Source organism: Pempheris klunzingeri, chromosome 18 (genome assembly GCF_042242105.1).
Source record: "Pempheris klunzingeri isolate RE-2024b chromosome 18, fPemKlu1.hap1, whole genome shotgun sequence".
In the NCBI taxonomy this organism is placed as follows: Eukaryota; Metazoa; Chordata; class Actinopteri; order Acropomatiformes; family Pempheridae; genus Pempheris; species Pempheris klunzingeri.
In genome coordinates, this window is record NC_092029.1 from 14,682,633 (window position 1) to 14,703,905 (window position 21,273).

The 21,273-nt window shown below is 40.9% G+C and overlaps 3 protein-coding genes across 8 annotated transcripts; 2 read left to right on the forward strand and 1 right to left on the reverse strand.

Moving 5' to 3' along the window:
- Window positions 1–1,686: 1,686 nt before the first annotated feature.
- aida (axin interactor, dorsalization associated) lies at window positions 1,687–6,846 on the reverse strand. Of its 2 annotated transcripts, XM_070849479.1 has the most exons (11): window positions 6,497–6,846; window positions 5,708–5,774; window positions 5,569–5,622; window positions 4,641–4,695; window positions 4,477–4,540; window positions 4,112–4,218; window positions 3,933–3,941; window positions 3,122–3,244; window positions 2,879–3,001; window positions 2,501–2,618; window positions 1,687–2,400 (listed from the first exon to the last, which is right to left on the reverse strand). In XM_070849479.1, the coding sequence occupies exons 1-11, from the start codon at window positions 6,601–6,603 to the stop codon at window positions 2,301–2,303; spliced, it is 927 nt and encodes a 308-aa protein (XP_070705580.1). In that variant the 5' UTR covers window positions 6,604–6,846; the 3' UTR covers window positions 1,687–2,300. The 2 variants fall into 2 exon arrangements, with proteins under 2 accessions (XP_070705580.1, XP_070705581.1); XM_070849480.1 differs by lacking the exon at window positions 3,933–3,941.
- Window positions 6,847–7,745: 899 nt separating this feature from the next.
- rnf8 (ring finger protein 8, E3 ubiquitin protein ligase) lies at window positions 7,746–12,919 on the forward strand. 5 transcript variants are annotated; one of them, XM_070849304.1, is made up of 10 exons: window positions 7,746–7,941; window positions 8,176–8,304; window positions 8,515–8,942; window positions 9,640–9,847; window positions 9,989–10,051; window positions 10,194–10,283; window positions 10,376–10,483; window positions 10,619–10,823; window positions 12,195–12,272; window positions 12,469–12,597. In XM_070849304.1, the coding sequence occupies exons 1-9, from the start codon at window positions 7,819–7,821 to the stop codon at window positions 12,245–12,247; spliced, it is 1,407 nt and encodes a 468-aa protein (XP_070705405.1). In that variant the 5' UTR covers window positions 7,746–7,818; the 3' UTR covers window positions 12,248–12,272; window positions 12,469–12,597. The 5 variants fall into 5 exon arrangements, with proteins under 5 accessions (XP_070705405.1, XP_070705403.1, XP_070705404.1 ...); XM_070849302.1 differs by lacking the exon at window positions 12,195–12,272 and having other exon boundaries at window positions 10,619–10,830; window positions 12,469–12,919; XM_070849303.1 differs by lacking the exon at window positions 12,195–12,272 and having other exon boundaries at window positions 10,619–10,830; window positions 12,472–12,919.
- Window positions 12,920–17,146: 4,227 nt separating this feature from the next.
- On the forward strand, window positions 17,147–20,198 carry tcte1 (t-complex-associated-testis-expressed 1). The gene is made up of 4 exons (XM_070849895.1): window positions 17,147–17,303; window positions 17,403–17,971; window positions 18,606–19,055; window positions 20,025–20,198. The coding sequence occupies exons 1-4, from the start codon at window positions 17,147–17,149 to the stop codon at window positions 20,196–20,198; spliced, it is 1,350 nt and encodes a 449-aa protein (XP_070705996.1).
- Window positions 20,199–21,273: the final 1,075 nt, after the last annotated feature.

Consider the following 21,273-nt stretch of genomic DNA (forward strand, 5'->3'; position numbering starts at 1 on the left):
CTTTAGTTTGTTTTCATTAAAAGGAAGCTGACAAGTCAATTGATCCAAAACCTGCATGTATGTCAATGGGTTTAGTGTTTGCAGGGACAGAAAAGCAGAGGGAGTCCATCTGTTCTGTCCACCTAATTGAGTGAACTAATCTTTAACACTAGCTTTATGCAGGCAAGTTCTTATGAGCATATGACATTTAAAGCAATGACTTAAGGACTTAAGATTTCCATGAATCACACTTGTTAAAAATGTAGTCTGTTCACTCTATGATGCTCTGGATAAAATTATCCAAAGTACTTCATTTGTAGTTTATTAGAAATTAAAAGCATTGTAAATGTTTGATATAATTCCCCTCAGTTTGTCATCCAAACTAAAACACTACACAGGTCTCAGTCCTACCACATCGTAGTGCTTCATACATACACACGGTTACTGTATATTCATCAGTTAATGTATTTTACAGTTAATTTACAGTCCTGAACATTGTGACATTACAAAAATAAAATCTAAAATCAAATGTTACAATGTAGATGTTTTAGGGAAGAGGGACATCTGTGTTACATGTAACAAAGTTTAAAAAAAGCCCTTTATAACAGGGTGATGTGAAATTTCAAAATAAAAGTGGTGGGCTTTTAGGAATAACAACTTGCGCAACAGATGATTCTAAAAAAAGTCCAAGAGCACAGTTCCTGTCCTTTGGCTGCCAATAAAGATGCATCAAAGTCCCATGTAAGCACTGGTCAGATATAGCTGTATACATAAAACATCTGATTTGCAAAGTAACACTAGATCTTAAAAAAACACTTCCTGACAGGTGATAAACTTCTGAATAATCCTACCTGAAAGCTGGAAAAGATGAGAACCATGACCAAATGCTCACACTGAATACTTGATTCACATCCACAGCATTCAACTGTGCTGCATTCAAATGACTCTTTATGCATTTATAAAACTGTATGAAAGATTATTTCACCGTAGTAAAGTCAACACATACTGAAGGTTATAACACTGACGTGTGGGGACCGTCAGAATTATGGGGACATTTAATTATTTCTAGGTTAAAACAAATATTTGCAAAGTATAGAAATCTGAGTTTGAAATCAAATGTTTGACATACTCCGACAAACCTTTAATAATAGTAAACCTACTGTATATTTAACATGTAGTTGGACCATTTATCATTACAAATGCCACTGCTGAACTGAATACTGTCTATGGCGTAACACCCAACCATTAGAGTTTTAGTGTGCCACCAGGACAGTTGTGGACTTTTTTTTAAATATAGTTTAATATCATTTAGAATTTTAATTTAGTTTCCATTTTAACTTTAGCTTTAAAAGAGCCAATTATTTCCATCCGCTGTTGAAACCACATCCGAGCTCAAGTGAGACTGAACACTGGATTTACATTCATCAGGTATTTCAACTTTCAACAGAAATCAGTTAATGCAGGTTAATATTAAATACAGCGCAAAATCGAAACTGTAAAAGCATAAAACTATTTGTACGATGACGCTGTGTGTGAGAAACACATAAGTAAATGGCAGAAAATGTCATTCATTTATTTATTTAAAACTGAATTATCAATTTAAGCTGTTTATCACTACTTTCATTACCTATATTTTTTAAATTGCATAATTTAGATGCAAATTTAATGAACCAGCTTTTATCAGTTTTTTTTTTAATTAACTGAATCAATAGTAAACTCTACAAAAGTGTATTATCATGGCACAAAACCTGGCAGAAGAAGTAAGAACTTCTGATGGCTTGATGAAGCAAACAGTGCTGCTGTTAACATGTTATTTATTCAGGGACAGACTTTCCCCAACAAGTTCTCACTGTGTGGCACCTACAAGTTGCTTTTAATGTTTTAGCTAAATGTAACTTTTTAAAGTCCCACAGCACAAACCTGTAGCAGTGAATCAAATGGTCGTAAAGACTCAAGTTAAGCACCTACGATATGTCGTGTCCCCGGTTTCCCAAAATCAGTATCAACGTGATCCTGCTGTCATATAAACGCCTCGTTTCTCCAACTAGTCAAAAAAAAAACCAACTCATTTTAAGGCTTGACAAAAAAAATAAAAATAATCAAAGAATACAAAAATGCTAGCGTGGTCGTCTGAGTTGATGTGACTACTGTTTGGCTCACATCCCTTTACATTCTTCATGTGCTCGTGAAAAAAATAAAAAACGACTACAACCTTGACTTAGTATTGCTGAATGTGATGAGGTGGAACACCACATTTTGCCGGATGTGGATGTGAGAAAGAGATTGAATGAGGTGGTTCAAAGTTCAAGGCGCGCTGCGATTCAGCCGTCCTTGTGTAACGTCTGATGAAGGTGGAGATAGAGTTGCTTCTTTGTTAGAAGCTGTAGTTTCTTCCTCTTGAAGTCTGTTGGCTTCTTGTACCTGAAATTCAAGAAGGCACTGGTACACGGTGCATGTTTCAAAAGACACCAAAGAAATCCTTCAAATCTTTTTAGACAAAAGGACGCGTCAGTTGACTCACAGTTCAATTACGATGGGGCCGGGTTTGATCTCGTCCATTTCCATGAAGGCAAAACATTTAGTGCTGGTAAACCTCTTTTTCGGTTTGTAGTGCTTGAATTCAAAGAAGATAGCTGCTCCTGGAGGAATGTACAGCAGGTTTCACTGGTTTAGAGACTAAATAAGTAACTCGACAGTAGCACTATCTGCTTTAAACTCTCTCTCCAGTCTGTTCTCTATTTCAGAACTTTCTGTGCATTGGTACGTCAAGATCCCCAAAATATGGCAGAATTATCTTTTGATTCATGTAAGGAGTTTTGGGATGTGTTAGTAATGTAGGAATTCAATGTTGTTATATGTGTAGTATATCACTTTGGATCAAAAGGGCTCCAGGTCTTACCTTTCGGTAGTTTCTCCACATGTCTCTGGATCTCCACGTCCACACTGAAGTGAATGTAGGTATCTTCCTTCCTGGTGGCCACAGGCGTGTCCTGCATTGGGTTCAGATCTACACCGTTCAAATCTGCAGGCAGAGAAACACAGGACATGCAGCTCATACAGCTGTAAAGTAGAAGAGGTTTAATCTGATACTGGCTGCTGTGGCGGTCTTCTTCAAATGTGTAGAACAGGGTGGGGGGGTCACCTTTGACACTGATGGTCATGTAAGGATCGATGCACTGGCCGGCATCCTTCAACCCAATTTTTTCAATCTTTATCGTAAGTAGTGACATCCCAGGCTCTGAGGGTAACCGTGGCAACAAGGTACCTGGAGGGGACAAAGGTTACAGTTACCATAGCAACAGGTGTTGACATCACCTGGGTACAAAGATTAGCCAACTGCAGAAGACATTTTCAGCAACATGTTTTTCATCATCAGATTACAGGCCTCAGTGTTAAGTAAGATTAAAAATATGAAAAATTGAAACAGACATATGAAGCTGAAGATAATGGTGTTTTCTGATGTATTAAAGCTGCATTCATTCTTTTTTTTGGCCTCTTATAACACAACCATGACGTATGCTGTCCATCTGATCAATGCATATTCATCTTCTCTTCGCTCTGTTTTGGTCTCCACCAGCTCCTGAGAAAAATCTCTTTTTTTAGCCACTATGTTCGCCAGCAAGTCACTAGCTTTGCTTTGCTGCTGCTTGTAGTGGGTTTATAGAGCTTTTGCAAATGGAAACGATGTTGATGAGAGCGGTGAGAGTTACCCAACCATACAGTTGTCGGCTAGGACACCAAAACTCTATGTAGAGCTACGGGGGAATTATCACTACAAATGACACCTTTAACTTTACACATAGTCATGTGATGAAAAACAAAACAATGACTAATTAGCACAGTTTTAAGCTACATTGGCATCAGTATCTTCAAATGGGTAAAAAAATAATAAAATGTCAGTCTTTCATGCTATAGAGATCAAATTCCGATGGTGGTCGCTGATAGAGCCGTACCTTGCGAAGCTGCACATGAACAGGCAGGCAGGAATGAGCCATGAAGCCATGCACAGCACCGACAGAGAGGACAAAAAGACACACAGTCAAACAGCCCTCCAAAATCAGGACAACGTGACACTCAATCACCCCAAACAGCGGGCGCGTTTGATTAACTGTTATCAGCGGATGCGCAGTACCAGGGGCTCGAGGGGGAAAAGCTTCTGTCGTGGCCGCTCCTGCTGCAGCATCCTCCTCCTCCTCCTCCAGCTCCAGGTTCTCCTCTTCGCCCGGAGCGAGGATTTTCCTGACAGGGAGGAACGGCAAGTTTGATCATTGACCTCTGGGACTTATTTTGTGGCTCCTTTAGGTGGTCATGACCCCACATTATGAGCCACTGATTTAATATGTGAGAGGATAGAAGTATATAGATATATATAGTATAATAGATCATAGACAGTAATCCATGGAAAATGTAGCAATGCACAAATGCTGACGGAGGATATTCTGTCAAATAAAAGCTCAAAACAATGATAACATGAGATATATTGTCCTGAATATCTACCTTAAGGGCACTGGCTGGACGTCAAAGGGAAATTCTTTGTTGTACGTCAGGATATTTTGAATTACTGTAGACAAAAGGAAGAAGTTGAGTTGTGAGTGGATCAGAGTACCTGGTCAAAAGGAGGATTAATGAGTAGACATTTTATTCCCATTCACTACACTTACTGGTTTCCACTTTCTTCAGTTCTTCTAACTTGAACTCCTCCTTTGACTGTGTGCACTACAGGAGAGCAGGAAAACGGCACATTTATTTTTTTTAATGAAGGTAAAGTGTGTAAAGAGACATCCCCGGCAAATACAAATCATATTCTCCAGCCGTAATGGACGTAATGCTGGTTTGGTCCAAATCACACCATTTTTAAGTGTAAAATATTATGCAAAAATTACCATTCACACTAAAATCATGATGCAATTGCAATGGGATTTTTGCTGCATATCGTTCAGCCCAACTGTACATCTTTAGAAATTTAAAATAAAATATGGGATCTTAGCCAAATCAACAAAACTTCCAGAAAGTTGAGTGTATGCTCCACACATGAATTGCACATGAGTTTTTTTAAGAACTATATTTGGCCTCTATATAGTTGTAATTTGTCCGTTTCTAGCAAAATGATAACAATAATTACAATTTTAATAAAATAAGGGGATTTATTTTTTTTCCTCCACCAGAATTACATTCCTGGCAATGTGGAAAAAGGCTGTAAATCCACATTTGGACCATCACGGGAGGAGAGAGGGAATTCACAGACAATGAAAATAAGGTGGTTGATCAACACTAAATAGCTAAAAATCTGAATTAAGTGTGGTGCAATGTGCTTTGAAATTTCAAAGTAATTACTTTGTCTGATGACGAGTCAAACACTGACTAGTCAAGAGCAGGTTTGGAATCATAACTATTTTACTTATTATCATAATTATTATCATCAACTAGAATTCATCTCATAATTGTATTTTTATTTGATTTCATCATCTTTTTTAGTTTTTCAACATGTTTTTCAACATGCTCTTAAGAATAAATCGACTTTTTAATCAAACCACACATCTGAACACGTCTTGTCATATTTCATACAGGCTCAAAAAGAACAACACCCACCTGCAGACTGGCACTCCTCATCTCCAGGCATGTTGCAATCTTTCCTAAAGTTTTCTGAAAAAGAAAAACAGAAAACTCGTTAGTTTAAACTTAATACCTAACTTTTTCTGTCCAGAGGTCAAAGAGGTGTAATGATTACCTTCTGCTCCTCTGTGAAGTCTGATGAATTTGTGGACTGGACCTCTTTCTGCAGTTGTCTTGCCAAACTGAACAGCAACACAGAAGTGCGTTAATGCTCTGCAGTAAAACTCGCAATGCAAGGTGGCCAAATGATGCTATTTGCGCCCCCTTGCGGTGAAGAAAAGAAGGTGTCAGGCTCTAGATTTTCTATTAATAGTTGCAATTTCAGATAAAACATGAATAAGCTGTCAAGGCAGATCAGATTGTTTCTTAAAACATATGTGTAGAGACACTGATATTGCCTGAAAGCAGGAAACATTCCTCAGTAGACTGGATGAAAACCCTCCCATAACAATGAGAGGGTGTGGCTGACTGTTTCTCAACACTCTGAGGAATATTGGCCCATTTCTGCACCGCATGACACATAATGAAACACAGTGCACAGCAGCTCTGGGTGATTCTCCATGACAGGCTTGTGAAAAGCAGCCCCCCCACCCCCCCACCCACCCCCTTTATGAGTGAGGATGGGATGCAACATGCACAAAAGCGACTGTGCTGCAACAACTGCCACATCACGTCATGGATGGGTGTAGGGTTTGTTTACTGCTGTGGGAGCAGACTGACAGCTCTAACTTCTGCTGAAGCACCACGCACCGACTGTCTCCTACACATGCTGTTAGCACCCCCACCCACCACCAGCACCCACCAGCACCCACCAGCACCCACCGACCCCTGCAGATGTAAGGACGGATTAAAAGGCAGCCCAGCAGAGAGGCAGGACAGGACACACATGTTGAATGCAACTTACATTTGGTACTCATCTATCGCCTCCACTAATTGTCCCCACGAGTCAAAGTCTGTGCCTTTCCTAAAACTGGCGTGCCATTTCTGAATAGTCTTGTTGACATCAGACATGTTGGCAGGGCGGATACGCTCGGCGCTCTCAGGGCAGCATAGCCGGGGAGGAGGTTCATCTACGGGGCCGAGGCGGCGGCGGCGGCGTCGTCAGCCCGGTTATCTGCCGTCCACAGGCGCACACATACACCAGCAGCACCCCGACCAAGCCCTTTCTGCCTGCTCACCCTAAGGATCGCATCCGCAAGAGAAAGGAAGTCCCGCCTGGAGCTCGGGGTGCGCGCGTTTTGGGACGCGGGGTCGCACGAGTGGACGGCAAACAGGAAAAAAAGAAGGAAAAAAAAAAGGGAGGAGGAAAAAAAGGGTATTTAATTTAAAGGTGCAATCAGCGTTTTTATCAGCGTGTAAAGTAGCTGCATTCACACATTGTATGGGGGAGAGGGTGGGTGTCACAGTGTAACTCTGCTGCTCTGGAGGTCAAAATCTGACAGATATGGAAAAGTATCATCTGCAAAATGTATGTTAATATCATAATATCAGTACACTGACTCAGATACTGTACTTTAGGGCAGTTTTGTGGTACTGTTTCCTTCTGCTCCACCATATTTCAGAGGAAAACACTTAACTTTTAATTCACATTCATTTGACAATTATGTAACTAGTTACTTTTCAGAGTTAAATGCTGAACAGTGTATGGAGAATTAGCTTCAGCTCCACTTAACACAATGATCCAATAATATAATACTATAACACAGTGACAGGAGCCACTCTGCAAGATGAGGATGAGTTTATTGTACGCTTTGTTAACTTATCAGTAATGATTAAGTTATTAAACAATAGCCCAGATTTAACTATTGTCTGGTGTAAATCCATGTGTTAAAAAAGACTAAAAGGATTGTCACTCATTTTGGGATCAGTAGCAGGTTTTACTGCCACGGGTCTATACTTTCATTTGAACAAAACAGAATAAATAAACATTTTATGGCAAGTGAAAGTATTATCTAGCATGTCCTTATTGCTATAGGGTTCTGTGACAGCGTGGTTTGCCTTTATTTAAGTCTAAGAAGCATTTTAATATTAGTGACATAAATTGAAAAAACATGAATCATCAGCTCAACTCCTCTGACGCCTTTATTTTGAAAGCACGCCGACCGACTTCCGGTTTTTGCGCTGTCAATCTCCACCTTGACGCTGTGGTCCAACGTTAGCTGCGGAGCAGTAACACAGCCAGTGATGTGTTTGAGGCCGTGCTAGCCGCCGACAGAATGAGATAAGATGGAGACAGTCACGACGGATTCGTCTGCTGTTGAAGAAGAAGACTGTTCGGACTCTGAGGTCTCATGTTTGATGAGAGTCGGAAGAAACTCAGACTGGCTCCGCTTGTTCGAAAACACTGAGGTGCAGCAGTTTGCTAATGCTAGCTAACTAGCTAATTATGCTGTCAATTAACCCCAAAACTTGTTCAACTTCACGGTTTTTTTCCACATGAAACGTCTTCCTCTGTCATGGCCCACTTTCTAGTTTAGTTTAGCTTGTCGCTTTTGAAGAGTACCCGTGTATTTCACTGAGCTAAAAGGGCTGCAGTGCTGGTAGCTATCTAAGTGTTGGACATGTTTGTTTTTGACTGTCCAGATCACCATTGGACGAGGAGTGGATGTGACCTACCAGCTGCTGTCTCCCACTTGTCCCCTGATGATCTCCAGACTGCACTGTACTCTAAAGCAAAGGGAAGACGGACAGTGGACGGTGACAGACAAAAAGGTAGCCAGGTTTCTGATTTGCTCAGCTTTGTTTTGTCCTGTTTTATTGTGCTATATGCGCAAATGCAAAAAGTCTCTAATAAGCAATCAGAAAATGTAAAAATTGCAAGCAAAAGCATTGTAAAGACTTACAGAGTGTATGTTCTTACTGTGCTCTATGTATGAGTGTTGCATTGAGCTGCAGCTGTGTTTTTGCCTTTTCTATCCTCAGAGTCTCAATGGTGTGTGGGTGAACGGAAATCGCGTACCTGCTGAAGAGGCCCGCCAGCTGAGGCTTGGAGACTCCATCCAACTTGGAGTTCCTGTGATTGGAGCCAAAGTGGAGTTTGACTACATCTTCGTCCGAAGGCCCCTCAAAGACATTGAACTCTTCCTGGCTAAGGCGCACAAAGAGGGTGCTAAAGCGGCCAAGAAGCCCAAGAGGAAGTTGACGGCGGAAGAAGTTGAGCCGTCTACCTCGAAGCCAAAGCTCTACCGCTGCTCTTCTGCAGACAAGTCGTTTGCAAAGCCATGTCCGCTGTCACCGCCGAAGCGCCAGCAGAGGCTCAGCCACACCCAGCCAGAGGAGGCTGAAGTCCGAGAAGTAGACGGGCCCGCAGATGGCCCCAGCTCGTTGTGTGACCTGGACAACTTACAGATGTGAGCCACAATTTGTGCCTCTCGTATACCATCATTACATTCAAGTGTGGTCGTTTGATCCCGTTTGAGCCTTGAGACGGTTCTTAAGGTGTTTTCAGATCCCTTAAAGACTTTTATGTCCCACCTGGTGATCATCAAGCACTCGGTACTAATAATCAGTGCATAATCGGCATAGAGCGCACCCATGAAAATAGTGAAAAATGCCCCTTACAGGTTCTGAGATCTTCACACTGCTTGTTGCCAAGGAACACTCCAAAACTTAAGATATTCAAATCACATTCATATAAACAGCAAATCCTGACAGTTTCAAAGCCATTTTTCTTGATAAATTACTTCAACACTTAATTTCTTAACAAAATAATCATGGATTAATTTTCTGTGTTGATCAGCTAATTAATGAATGTATTTTCTCAACATGACAGGATTCCTTAAAGCAGTCTTTTTTATGGCTCTGCATACTGCAAGAAAAATGTAAACATCAGTATTTTTTTTTTTAATTAAATGGCAAATAACATGAATACACTGTGAAAGTGAATGTACTTGACAGCTTTTTACAGTTTATTTTGATGCTATACAAATTAATAGTACCTTTTCTAATAATTGAGAAGTACAATTTCCATTTTCCTTTATGTTACAACCAGAAAGTTAAAGAAACTCCCCTTACGTTTTTTTTTTTTGCATTTGTCTCTGTTTGCAGGTACAGCCAGAACCTTCTGATGCTGAGGGAGCAGGTGGACGACACCCAGAGGCAGGTTGCCTCGCTGGAGGGAGAGCCCAGAAAGACCGACCCGCTCAAAGAGGAGCAGGTCAGGGAGCTGCAGAGTCAGCTGGAGACGCTCAGAGCCAAGATGCACCGGATGGAGACGTTAGAGAGGGCCTTCGGTGAAACCAAGAGGCAGCTAGAGGTGAGAGGTTTTTACAGCAGCTCCTTTCATACATGGAATATGACATACAGAATATCACGGCGTTGCACTACAGTATGATGTGATGTGGACGCATATTTGACGTTTATGTGTTAATGATGGTGTAACTTTTTATGAATTTAGGCAAAAAAAACACAGCAACAAGAGGAGCTCATGAAAAAACAGCTGGAAGAGGCCCTGCAAGAGGTGTGTAGCGTAAAACTGGAGCTTTTCTTTATTGTTACACCACTAATACCAGCAACCAGACACAGAATCTGTGCTCCTGTATGCAGACTAACATTTTTCGAAATGTTTTTTTTATTCATCACCATGTTTTCGTCGTCCTCAGCAAAAGAAAGTAATAGACGAGCTTGCTCTTTCTCGGCAAGGCTTCGAAGAGATCCTCTTGGCCAAAAACAAAGAGCTGGAAGTGACGAAGGTATCCACGGTCACTTCAGCACGCTGTTTGCATAGTTTTGCATGGCACGGGCAAAGCTTTATTTATGAATAACAAAAAATGTGTTTTTGCAGGAGGAGAAAGAAAAAGCAAGAGCCCAAAAAGAGGAAGTGGTTACACAAGTGACTGAGGTTCTGGAGAACGAGCTTCAGTGCATCATCTGCTCCGAACTCTTCATCGAGGTAGGGTGAAGAATCAGTTTAGCATGGTCAGCACTGGACAGCAATAATCTACGAGTGCAGCGAGTGCAGTGCCTTTGGAGGATAAACGTGAAAACATGAACGCGAGGTTTGAATCCGTATTGGTATCGCCTACAGGCAGTCATCCTCAACTGCGCTCACAGCTTCTGCTGCCACTGCATCAACCAGTGGCGCAAAAAGAAAGACGAGTGTCCCATCTGCCGACAGTCCATCCAGTCCCAGACGCGCTGTCTGGCCCTGGACAACTGCATCAACAGCATGGTGGAAAACCTGAGTCTGGACATGAAGGCCAGGCGGCAGACGCTCATCACCGAGAGGAAAGGTGAGAGGTGCGTTACCTGCATTAGTCATTAGTGTCCGACATGAACTGGGTGTATACATATTTTTATTTATGTTTATTAATTTACCAATTTTTACAGAAAAAAATATTTATAACAGTATGACAGTATCACTCAATCGGGATCACACTAAAGTTACCACATGGGTGGCCCATATAGTATTAATAACTGACTGCTGGTGTACTTACTGGAAACGGTGTGCAGTGTGGATTTCTGTAAAAGAAATGTGGTTTTTCAAGGTGTCTGAAGGGTATTTACACCCACTGCTTCAGCCTGTGTCAGCTTAATAAATAGACGTGCTCCCTAGTGGAGGGGCAGGGGTGGGTGGTCCTGAGTGTGGAGCACAGTGAGAAATTCAGACACAAGGTGGCAGCAAAATGAGGCTGATCTCGTGTCTTTTCTGTCTGTAGTGACCGTTACAGTGAAAATTAATTCTACATAAAAGGCCAAACGGCTGTGTGTAGCTTTGAAATAGTCCTGCTATGAATATTAGATGTCACCGTGATGAAATTGAGCTTAGATGCCTCTGATAAATACAAGTGGAAAAGCAAAATGTATGTGCTGCACTTAGCAAGTCTATTCAAGTTTATTGATTTGAATGAAGATACAAAGCTGCACCATTTTTAGCAGGATCGGGTTGCCAGACTTGCTAGGTCTGGAAACCAAATATTTGTGGACTACAAAGGAGTGACTAATCAAAACCAGCAGGCAATGTGGTCTGATTGAGCTCACTCATGGTGCACATAGTCTTTCCTGATTTTCTACACATGGTAGCAAAGTTTTGATTTAATTGTTATTGTAGAAAAATAACAGGCTTTGAGGACCAGGGCCATCACACGTGTTCTCCTCGTGTAGATTTAAAAAGGTCTGGCCCAGGATGCCCAGTTTGCTTTTAAAAGATCGGTCTGGTGATATTTTTTATTTCTTGTCAACAAATACCATAAAAAGAACAAAAACAACCATGGAGTGATTATTTTTGATTAAGTTTTTTGTTTTTTTTCTGTGTTGCAAAGCATGATGCAGGTTATTCCACTATGGGCACAGTCGTTTACTTTGAGTCAATCCCACTTATGCAGTGCTGCAGCAAATACTCACTTGAGCACTAAATGCGTACTCATCCGCAGCTGAAAATAGTCCCCAACAAATTCTACTTCTGTGTGAGTGGCGTTGTCTGAAAGCAACTGTGTTCAGCTGTTTTCAGGTTGTACACAATGAGGAGGGAGCGTATGCGGTCGCTTGCAGCCACCTAGAGAAATAGTGCTGCACCCCGAGTACTTTTTTTCAATTTTTTAAGCACTCCATTTTTTTTTGTGCAGCCACTCGGAGCAATTCTAGTTGAAAATCTCATATTATAGATGGAGAGACTCATCACCCTGGAAGCCATGAAGATGTGTTTTCATTGAATTGAATTTCCTCAAGCGGCCACAGACAAGGTAGGAATGTAAAAATGTACAGAGAGACGAATTGTTGGTTTTAACCTCTATGTGGCATTTTTGTTGGTGATAAGAAAAATGTAGAATAACGTCGGCTTTGCGTTTTAAAGTCTTGAAAGTGGCCCAAGGGGAAGATGCTGTTCTTTCAGATGTCTGTAAATAGAAACTCACTGCTTCCTTTTTCTGTGTTTTCTAGCAGCAGACTCGGCTCAGGTGATGGTGATCCACGACGACGACGACGACGACGACGACAGCAGCAGCAGCAGCAGGAGCAGGAGCAGCGACAGTGACGGCAGTATGGTGTCCATAGACAGCAGCCCCAGCTCTGTGGTCTCCGTGGACACAGACAGCAGCATCCACTTGGACTCCAGCCCGTCATACAGCGGATACTCTGATGAGAGCGTTGATGAGTTTGAGGATTAGCCCCGTTCTCCTGTGGGCTGTGATGTGAAGTGGACTTTTTTGTGTTGAGGCATTACCCGCGAACGTTTCTGGGAACTTTAAGATAACTCGATAAGTTTGGTCTCATCATGAGTCCAGTAACTAGATCCAGCAAAGGTTTATGTTTTTCTTTTTGTAAAATGACCAGTTGTCTTATTGTCTTTATTTGCAACAAAAAGAATAAAGTTTCTTCCTATGCATCTTCACTATCCTCTCGTTTATTCATTGTATTTCTGGTTCTAAGAAGCAAGGAAACCTTAAAAATTACAAGTCTCACCTACCACAGATAGTGAAAGTGTTCTGAAATGATGTCTGACAAGCCACGTTTGCCTTTTTATTAAAAATACAACAATTTGACAATTTAGAAAGCAAAAACATGGCAGTATCATTTCAGGAACACACGATAAACTATTATGCAAAACTATTGCTGTGGTCCTTTAATCCATTATCTCTGTGGTTCTATGGGCGGACTAAAAAACGAGAACTTTTTACATTTTCTTTTATTTCATTGTTTCATTCAGCGATGCCCTACTTCCAGTTGTGCCCACCTGGGAGTTGGCCGGCCTGGCACACAAGCTGTGCGGTGCTTGGTGCTTTGCTGAAAGGCTCCTGGGCTGAAAAAAAGGAAAAGCATTATTAATCACTCCCACTGGCAACACTCCAAAGTTTACATCATATCTCTCTGGTCCTGACTGGCATAAACAAACAACTGAACGTTTTCACCTCGTTCGAAAAACTCAGCAAGTTATGAGCTTGTACAGTTATTTGACTTTAATTATTTTATGTAACAATAAAAGCTGATTGGCATGGTCGGGATCTGAAAAATTAGGAGATCATTAAAAACTTTATTACACACAATATTACACATTCAGATCTGCATATCAACAATGGAGTGGGTGTCGGATTTAAAAACTCATTTTCATCTTAGAAAGAAACTCTTCATTTTGCTTTAACCTTTCGTCTTTTGGTAATTACACATACGCCATGTCGCCTAGCAACTAATGCAACAGCTCCTTGGGCTCCAAAGCAAACGGAAGTGTGGCGGCACCGGCCTCAACAGGCAGTCTCCATGCTGTGGGTAGATGTTGGTTTTGGTGCTGCGTTTTTACACGAGAGGACTAAAGGCTTTAATTGTGCCATAAATAATCACTGCATGTATTCAGTTCTCCAATATCCACATCAAACAGCCTGCACTAACCAAGATGTGAGAGCCAGTATCCTGCTGTGCTGTCAGGTTATTTCCTGTTATTCTGAATTACTGGTTACATACAGGAGCATTTAAACGTTCAAACCTTTTTAGTTCTTGAGAAAGTCTTGGAGGAACTTTATAATTCGATGCTGAATAAGATTAATGATGGCTGAGTTCCATTTAGCTGCTTCGGTTTCAGGGTTCTCGTGTTGCCTCACTGTCATGGCTCACTGGGAATAGAATGGAGCCACTTTTATTGCTCCTAGTGACGTGTGCTTTTTTTTCTGCTTAGTCTGCGCCACTCAGCCTCAACTACAAGTTTCTCTAAGAGACTTTAAAGTGACATTCTTAATAATACATGTTTGTGTGATGGCTGCTTTGTGTGACTGAATTTTCTAGACAACATTAGATTTAATTTGTTAAAAGTCTGTCTTGTAAAGAAAACTTAATAAGAATTCCTGTAAAAATAAACCCTAACTTCATTCTCCATTTATGATGAGCTGCATGCTTGCTTGCATGTAAACTTCACATCATTTTGTAAGTTTAACTCATCGTCTGCACTGACTAAAAGACAAATAATCAGGGCTTCACCTGCTGTATAGAAAGGGGTAATGGCCTCTTGGAATTTGGGTGTTTCAGCCATTTTGGTGGAGTTTCTATTCTACAATTATAATTCAGAATGATTCCATTACTTTTAGGCCCAGAATACTTAATTTGACTACTTGTAAGTCAACAAAATACATAAATGACTCATCCAATTATATTCCTTGTAGTACAAACAAGGGTTTAAACCTCATAAAGCCCATTGAACTTGCAGAAAATATTAATAAAATATGAAAAATTCAAAGACTCCTTTTTTGTGGCCAAAATTTCTGGAAGTGGGACCACTGCATGGACTATTTACATTACTGTGGCTATGACCCTGTGTATTATTAGTACAAAATTCTTTCCAGTAACCTTCCCACCAACTTACTGATACATACAGAGATCATTTCTAAATAATGTGTGACAGCTGAGTCATGCTGCCGCATGCCCAAGACATCAGGATGCCAAGCTGATCGGAGAACCTGTGCAGCTCTCATTGGGTGCAGATTCAGGGACACCCAACACCGTGATTCATCCTGCAGTGACTCTACAGTGCTGAGTGCACTGGAACAGCAGCTCACAGAGGGAGTTTGCCTCCCGCGCTGGGGATGGCTGATGTCACGCCAGTCCATTAAAGCCAGAGCACGAGGGAAGCGTGTGTCTGTCAGGCCGCATTACATGAGGACGACAGTGATGGACGGCCTCGGGGCTACAGTTGGAGCCTCTCGTTCCTCCGTCCAACCCTCCACCGGACTCCTGGAGCAAACTTATGTTGCCAGTAACAGCCATCTCTCTCTTTCTCTCTCTCTCTCTCTCCACATGGGAATCAGTTTTTGTTGCATCATGTACCTGCCTCCATCCAGGGGTGGTCATGTGAAAAATTTCCCCAGATAACCAGCTGACATAAATGATAAAAGTGGCTTGGATTTGAACTGGATTTTGTTGGTTGGACAAAACAGGTTTTGTCAACATGGATTTTGGAACAATTAAGTATTCTTAATTATTTCTGACATGCTATAAGCAAACAACTACTTGATAAATCTATAATTTAATCAACAGATTAATCAATAACAAAAATAAGCACTAGTTAGAGTCCTACCATTATATGATTATAGTCAAATTAACAAAATGTTGACAATGTTGATTCCCTGTAATTTGATTTGCCTGTCACCTTTAAAGGAAGCATAATTTTAATTTATCAGTGATTCTCTACAGTAGATTTGGTTGGGGAACATGAAAAACCATACTTACAGTATATTTCACTTATTTTACACAGTATTTAACCACAGTCAAGACTCTTACTCTTACAGTGGCATTTACTGATTTGTGACCTCCTACTCCGTAGCTGTGCACCTGCTTTCTGTTGCTCTTGTTTGTAACGTAAGAAAGATGAATTCATTCCAGCATGCTCTCATCCAAAAGGCCCACGGTCCATATCCGTAGTCCATCTGCCAGCTTTGTAGAACCCAAATGGTCTTCACAGCGTGATCAGGCTGAACGCTGCAGCAGCTCCTGCACACAACTTCCTGCAACACAGATGTCACACAGACCTAAAAACACACTCACTCAGCGCCCATGTCAGTGCTCCTATTGCATCTGATTTATCTCCAACTGTTAAAATATGACTCCTGTATTAAATGATGTATAGACAATAATATATTGTGGGTAGTTTGAAATGACTGGTTTTTAGAATAGAGTGCAAAATATTGCAGTAAAGCAGCATATGGAGGGGCATCTGTCTAGCCTTCTGACATGATTTAAACTTTTTTCATTTTTTATATCAAACTAATCAATTAATCTAACACTCCTCCTACATGGCCAAATCCCCCCACGAATATGTCAGGGTTTTTTTTAATGTTGCTATGTTTAAAGTAGTTGTTAGACAATATACAATTTTCCTCACATTTTCCACATCAACATAAAATCATTCATATGTTTCACACAGATGCACTTCAGCACATTATATCACACATACAGAGAATGAACATGGGGAAACCGTATGTTGCATTCGCTGAAGGTCGGAAATTCTTCTTTTCTCACAGTAAAATACATACAAAGATGTCATGGATTCACAATTCTGTCAAGAAAATTCGCAATCTTTCAGGTTTTCAGTCACGGTAAATTCAAAAACATTAGATAGTTTCAGCAATTTTATCCTCGAAGTACACCGCTTTTTAGACGTCCAGGGTAGAGTGTTCAAATTTCCTGGCTTAGTGAAAGGAAGTTAAGAGCGTCCTGTTACCAAGGGAACGGATGAAGCCCAGACCAGCGCGCCGCAGGTATAATGTCACGGTAACGATTAAACATTGAGTTATTTGTTTGTAACTAAACGGATACACATTCAATGTCTGTTAATTTACCTTTTTTTAATGCTTCATTGGGTAGCTGGAGTAGGAAGCTAGCCGCACTTTAGCTAACGTGCTTTACAGTTTTGGCTAGCAGCAGAATGTTTAACGTTATAGCAACATGTTGGCGTTAGCTAATGCTCATAATGCTAGTTAGCTAAATTCCAGCAACAATTTATGCATGTATTAAACAAACTATCATCACATAAACGCAGCAGAAAACACGCGAGAATACGTCTACAATTGCTGGGATGTGCCACTTTTCACGTGTTCAATGTTTTAAGGAGAGGATAATCTACAAAAACCCAGCAACAATGTCAAGGTGCCTTTATCCTGGAGGAGCCAGCTTCAATCCAGCTGAAGACCACAGAATCGTGAGGAGGGTCATCGCTGAGGATCCAGACTGGACCCTGGCTTTAGTGCCTTGTTTATCAAACCTCTGTCTGCAAACCATCGTTAGAAACTTTGAGGGTATGCTCTTGTTTTCACTGCCATTATTACAGTCACACACTTTTACACATTCACTTATCATATGAATGGAAGACTATGCAAAACTTGAACTTGTTACAGAGAAACCCATATTTGAAGAGCTGACACCCATCCAGAAAGGCTTTGTGGAGGAGAGACTGTCCGTTTCCCTCCACCTGCATGTGACAGCCAACTTGATCGGCGATGGTGTCTACTGGAAGAGGTGCTGCCAGCAGCGGTGGGACATTTGTGACGTCTCAGATTATGGCCACGACTGGAAAAGAATGTTCTTCGAGAGGCACATGGAGAACGCTATTGAGCTTTTCATCCCAGGTGTAACAGAGCCAAAGACAGTTCTGGAGATGGTGCCTCTTTGTAAGAACTATATCAAGAGGCTGGACATCTCCCAACTCCTGCCGCCGATCAAGGAGCCTCAGAAGGAGGAAGAGGAATATGGCTCAGAGTTGGCAAGTGACAACGAGTATGACAGACAGTGTATGGACCATTTTGACTTTAGCATCTTGCTCAACAAGCTGACGAACCTGGAAGAGCTCCATCTGGTTTACAGGGTCAAGCAATGTGGTATGAACTTCGAATGGATCATGTTTGAGATGACTGACAAAGATTGTGAGTCCCTCGCCAAGGCCCTGAAGTCTTGTAAGGCTTTGAAGGTGAATATTGATTCCTCCTCAGTGGTTTGTGGCATGCTGCCATTTTGTTGCTCTGCATCTGTGCAAAGTGGGGCGCCCGATTGTCTGGAGATTGTTTGTTGTAATCCAGCACTTCTGGCTTTCTACAAAGCATCATTTACAGACATTTTACAGCCCCTGATGTCATGAAACAGAACAATTGTTGTTGGCACTACCCAAGCATTAAATTCATGCCCTATTTACATCAAAGAAAAGACAGCAGAGCCTCTGGCTGCAACCTAAATAAGTCACTATTTGACACAACATTTTTGTCACATTAATTTTTGTACTGCAGGAGAACGTGTCATATATTGGCTACTGTTTCCTGTAGTATGTTATGGGCAATGCTTATCTGTTGCTTACTTGTTAGATAACACAACTTGTTGATTGCCTCATTGTTCAATTAGCTAATTATTTCAGCATGAGTTGATATTTCTTGATTTACCTACTACTTAATTTCACATTATATAAAGCATGGCCCCTCACTGTTTTGTGTTGCTTGCATCTAAATCGCATTAACGGTCAGAAAAAAGGACAAAGGCAGTTGTTTTCTGTGCTCTTTCTCACTCGTACTCAATATGTTCTTGCTAATCTACGTAGTACACTGTTTCTACAGCTTCTTAGGCTCCATCAAAGCCACCTTGATGACAAAAAGTGCCGGCTGCTGGCGAAATACCTTTTGGACCACCCGTCCCTGAGGGAGCTCGACTTTTCTCACAACCTGATCGGAGACAGAGGAGCCAGGGCCGTCGGCAAGTTGCTCACCAGGAGTAAACTGGAGACCCTGAACATGTGTGACAACACTATTAGAGGCCCGGGAGCCAAAGCAATAGCTCATGCTTTGTCAAAAAACTCCACCCTTTTGTCACTCAACCTGCGCCTCAACCGTTTGAGAGACGAGGGCGGTCAGGCTATTGGCAAGGCCTTACTGAACAACAGCACCCTGCTTCACCTGCACTTGGGAGGCAATGAGGTGACGGGGCTCACTGCCATCGCACTGTCGAAAGTGTTGGTTCAGAATAACACCATAAGGAGCATCAATCTCTCCTGCAACAACCTGGGTGTGGTAAGTAACTGGCTGTTCTTAGATCCTTACTACCAGGGCGGAATGAATATGAATTTTTCCCTGTGGGTGATGCCTCGTTGAAAAAAATAGCAGAAAATCACCGATTCCATCTCATAAAATATGGCCATTTGCTGGTTTCTCATTCTTTTATTATAATAAACTTGATATTTTGGGGGTTTTAGACAATTGAGTTTTTGGTATGTCAACTTGTGCAGTTGAAAATGTTACTTACATATTTCACAACTTTCTGACATTTTATCTGCAAAATGATTAATTAAGAAAGTAATTGGCAGATTACTTGACAATGAAAATAGTCTATGCATGAATAAAAAAAATGTTTTCAAAAAGAGGAGACGATGGAAGAATTGAGGCATAAACATTGTAAATTATCTTTTAAGATATTGTTGTGTAAAATGTTATCAGGGGAAACACTGGGTTCCTTTGAAACACCGGATTTTCTTCACCTCCAAAGCATGCATTGCCCCTGTATTGAAAGTAACAGACAGAATAGCTCAGGACAAGGATTTTCAATTATTCATTAGACGTGTGTAGAAAACATGCAATAATGGAAAGCTAAGTAAGTGTTGTTTCCCCATGAGAGGCAGATCAGATTTTTCCTCTGCTCATGCTTTCTCCTCTCCTCTGACTGAAATACACTGCGGAGGATCAAAAATCACCCACATAGCATAAATGCAACGTGCAGTACCATCAATATCTGTGACCTTGTTCTATTCTTCACAGAAATAGAAATGCCTGTTTCAGACATAACAGTAAAACACTGGTTACACTCACAATAAGCAGTTTAGAAACTGTGAGCTATTTCAGGACTTGCCCAGGGGTGATTTTTCAAGGTTTTTTAAGACCTTTACAGGACCTCATCCTGTGATGTGTTCAACATGGACATGCATCAGTGTTGAATGTGTGTTTTTCAGTGTTTGTTCTGCCCCTCCGCTGTGTGTGTGTGTGCAGGATGGAGGTAAAGCTCTGGAGGAGGCGATGTCTCACAACACCAGCGTAACAGAATGTGATATCCGTCTGACGGATGTCGACGAGCAGAGAGTTTCATTCATTAACAAGGTGGTGTGGACCAACCAGAGTTTGGAACAAAAGAGACGTGCTCAAGAGAGTAAAAAAAAGAAGTAGACACTGACAGCTCCTTTTTGTAACACAAACTCGTCTTTATTAGTATTAATTACTCCTGTCATTCGTACTGAGTGTTACAGTAAGAGGAAAAATCGACCCCAGGATACTTAATGTTTGTCAGCTTTACATTTTTGAGTCCATATTGATATTGGATAGTGTATATTTCTGATGTCCGCGGATTATTACCAGGGTGTCTTTGATATCCAGCCCCTCGTTACTGCTTTATGTATTAGTTTTGTAACCCTGTACTATAATCATAACTTTATACAAAATAACATATGAAAAAACTACATGCACAAATCAGTGATTAAGCCATCGCTGAAATTCTTCGGAATGTGGCACCAATTGTCATAAAGTAATTTTTGACACATATCTTAGTGAGAATTTCAGTTTATTGAGGAGCCTTTTTTCCATTTTGATCCACAGATTTGGTATTCAGTCCTTATGTAACATCAAGGCCACATTGTGGTGGTGGATACAGATTTGTGTTTGTTTTTTTCACCTATAGCTTTTGGCTAATAGTATACTACAGTAGTAACACCTTTGCTAGGCAGCAACAAAACATCTTAAGTGCTAATTAATGTCACAATTTCCCTGTTAATCTTTTTTAACTATTTGTTTTCTAGAATCATATGAAGAGAGACAAGCTATCAATAATCACTATCAATAATCACTCAATAATTTTCTTTAAAAAAGAAAATCTGTGCACCTGGTCCTAAATCAGTCAAATGACACTAACTACTCAGTTAGATAAAGGTGTATCAAATGTGATTTAAAAATGTAAAAATGGGTTTAAAGGGGAACAAAATGCATTCAAAATAGCAAATTAAAAGCAGCACAAAGAATGCAGTTGGCTGTGTTGCCTACAACAGATTGTATTGCCATTCGACAAACTCATCATTTCACATGTGCACATCAAAAACGTCCCTGCTTCAGTTACCTCTGAGAGTGTGTGACACATTCAGCTAAGCACAAGATCCACATCGACAGTCACTCTGACCTCCCGTCACTATTTTATTTACAGTAAAAATCCTTTCTGCCCCACAGTCTTCAAAAAAGTCCACAGAATTATTTA

What these genes read in the sequence shown, in the direction of transcription:
- aida (XM_070849479.1), bottom strand. Translation starts at nt 6,603, where the DNA reads ATGTCTGATGTCAACAAGACTATTCAGAAATGGCACGCCAGTTTTAGG. An exon ending in TGTGGAGAAACTACCGAAAG is followed by an intron (nt 2,619 to 2,878) that starts GTAAGACCTGGA and finishes ACATTCCTCCAG; the next exon opens with GAGCAGCTATCTTCTTTGAA. An exon ending in GGCCCCATCGTAATTGAACT is followed by an intron (nt 2,401 to 2,500) that starts GTGAGTCAACTG and finishes CTTGAATTTCAG; the next exon opens with GTACAAGAAGCCAACAGACT.
- rnf8 (XM_070849300.1), top strand. Translation starts at nt 7,819, where the DNA reads ATGGAGACAGTCACGACGGATTCGTCTGCTGTTGAAGAAGAAGACTGT. An exon ending in GGACGGTGACAGACAAAAAG is followed by an intron (nt 8,305 to 8,514) that starts GTAGCCAGGTTT and finishes TTCTATCCTCAG; the next exon opens with AGTCTCAATGGTGTGTGGGT. An exon ending in GCTCATCACCGAGAGGAAAG is followed by an intron (nt 10,824 to 12,468) that starts GTGAGAGGTGCG and finishes TGTGTTTTCTAG; the next exon opens with CAGCAGACTCGGCTCAGGTG.
- tcte1 (XM_070849895.1), top strand. Translation starts at nt 17,147, where the DNA reads ATGTCAAGGTGCCTTTATCCTGGAGGAGCCAGCTTCAATCCAGCTGAA. An exon ending in CATCGTTAGAAACTTTGAGG is followed by an intron (nt 17,304 to 17,402) that starts GTATGCTCTTGT and finishes AACTTGTTACAG; the next exon opens with AGAAACCCATATTTGAAGAG. An exon ending in AGTCTTGTAAGGCTTTGAAG is followed by an intron (nt 17,972 to 18,605) that starts GTGAATATTGAT and finishes CTGTTTCTACAG; the next exon opens with CTTCTTAGGCTCCATCAAAG.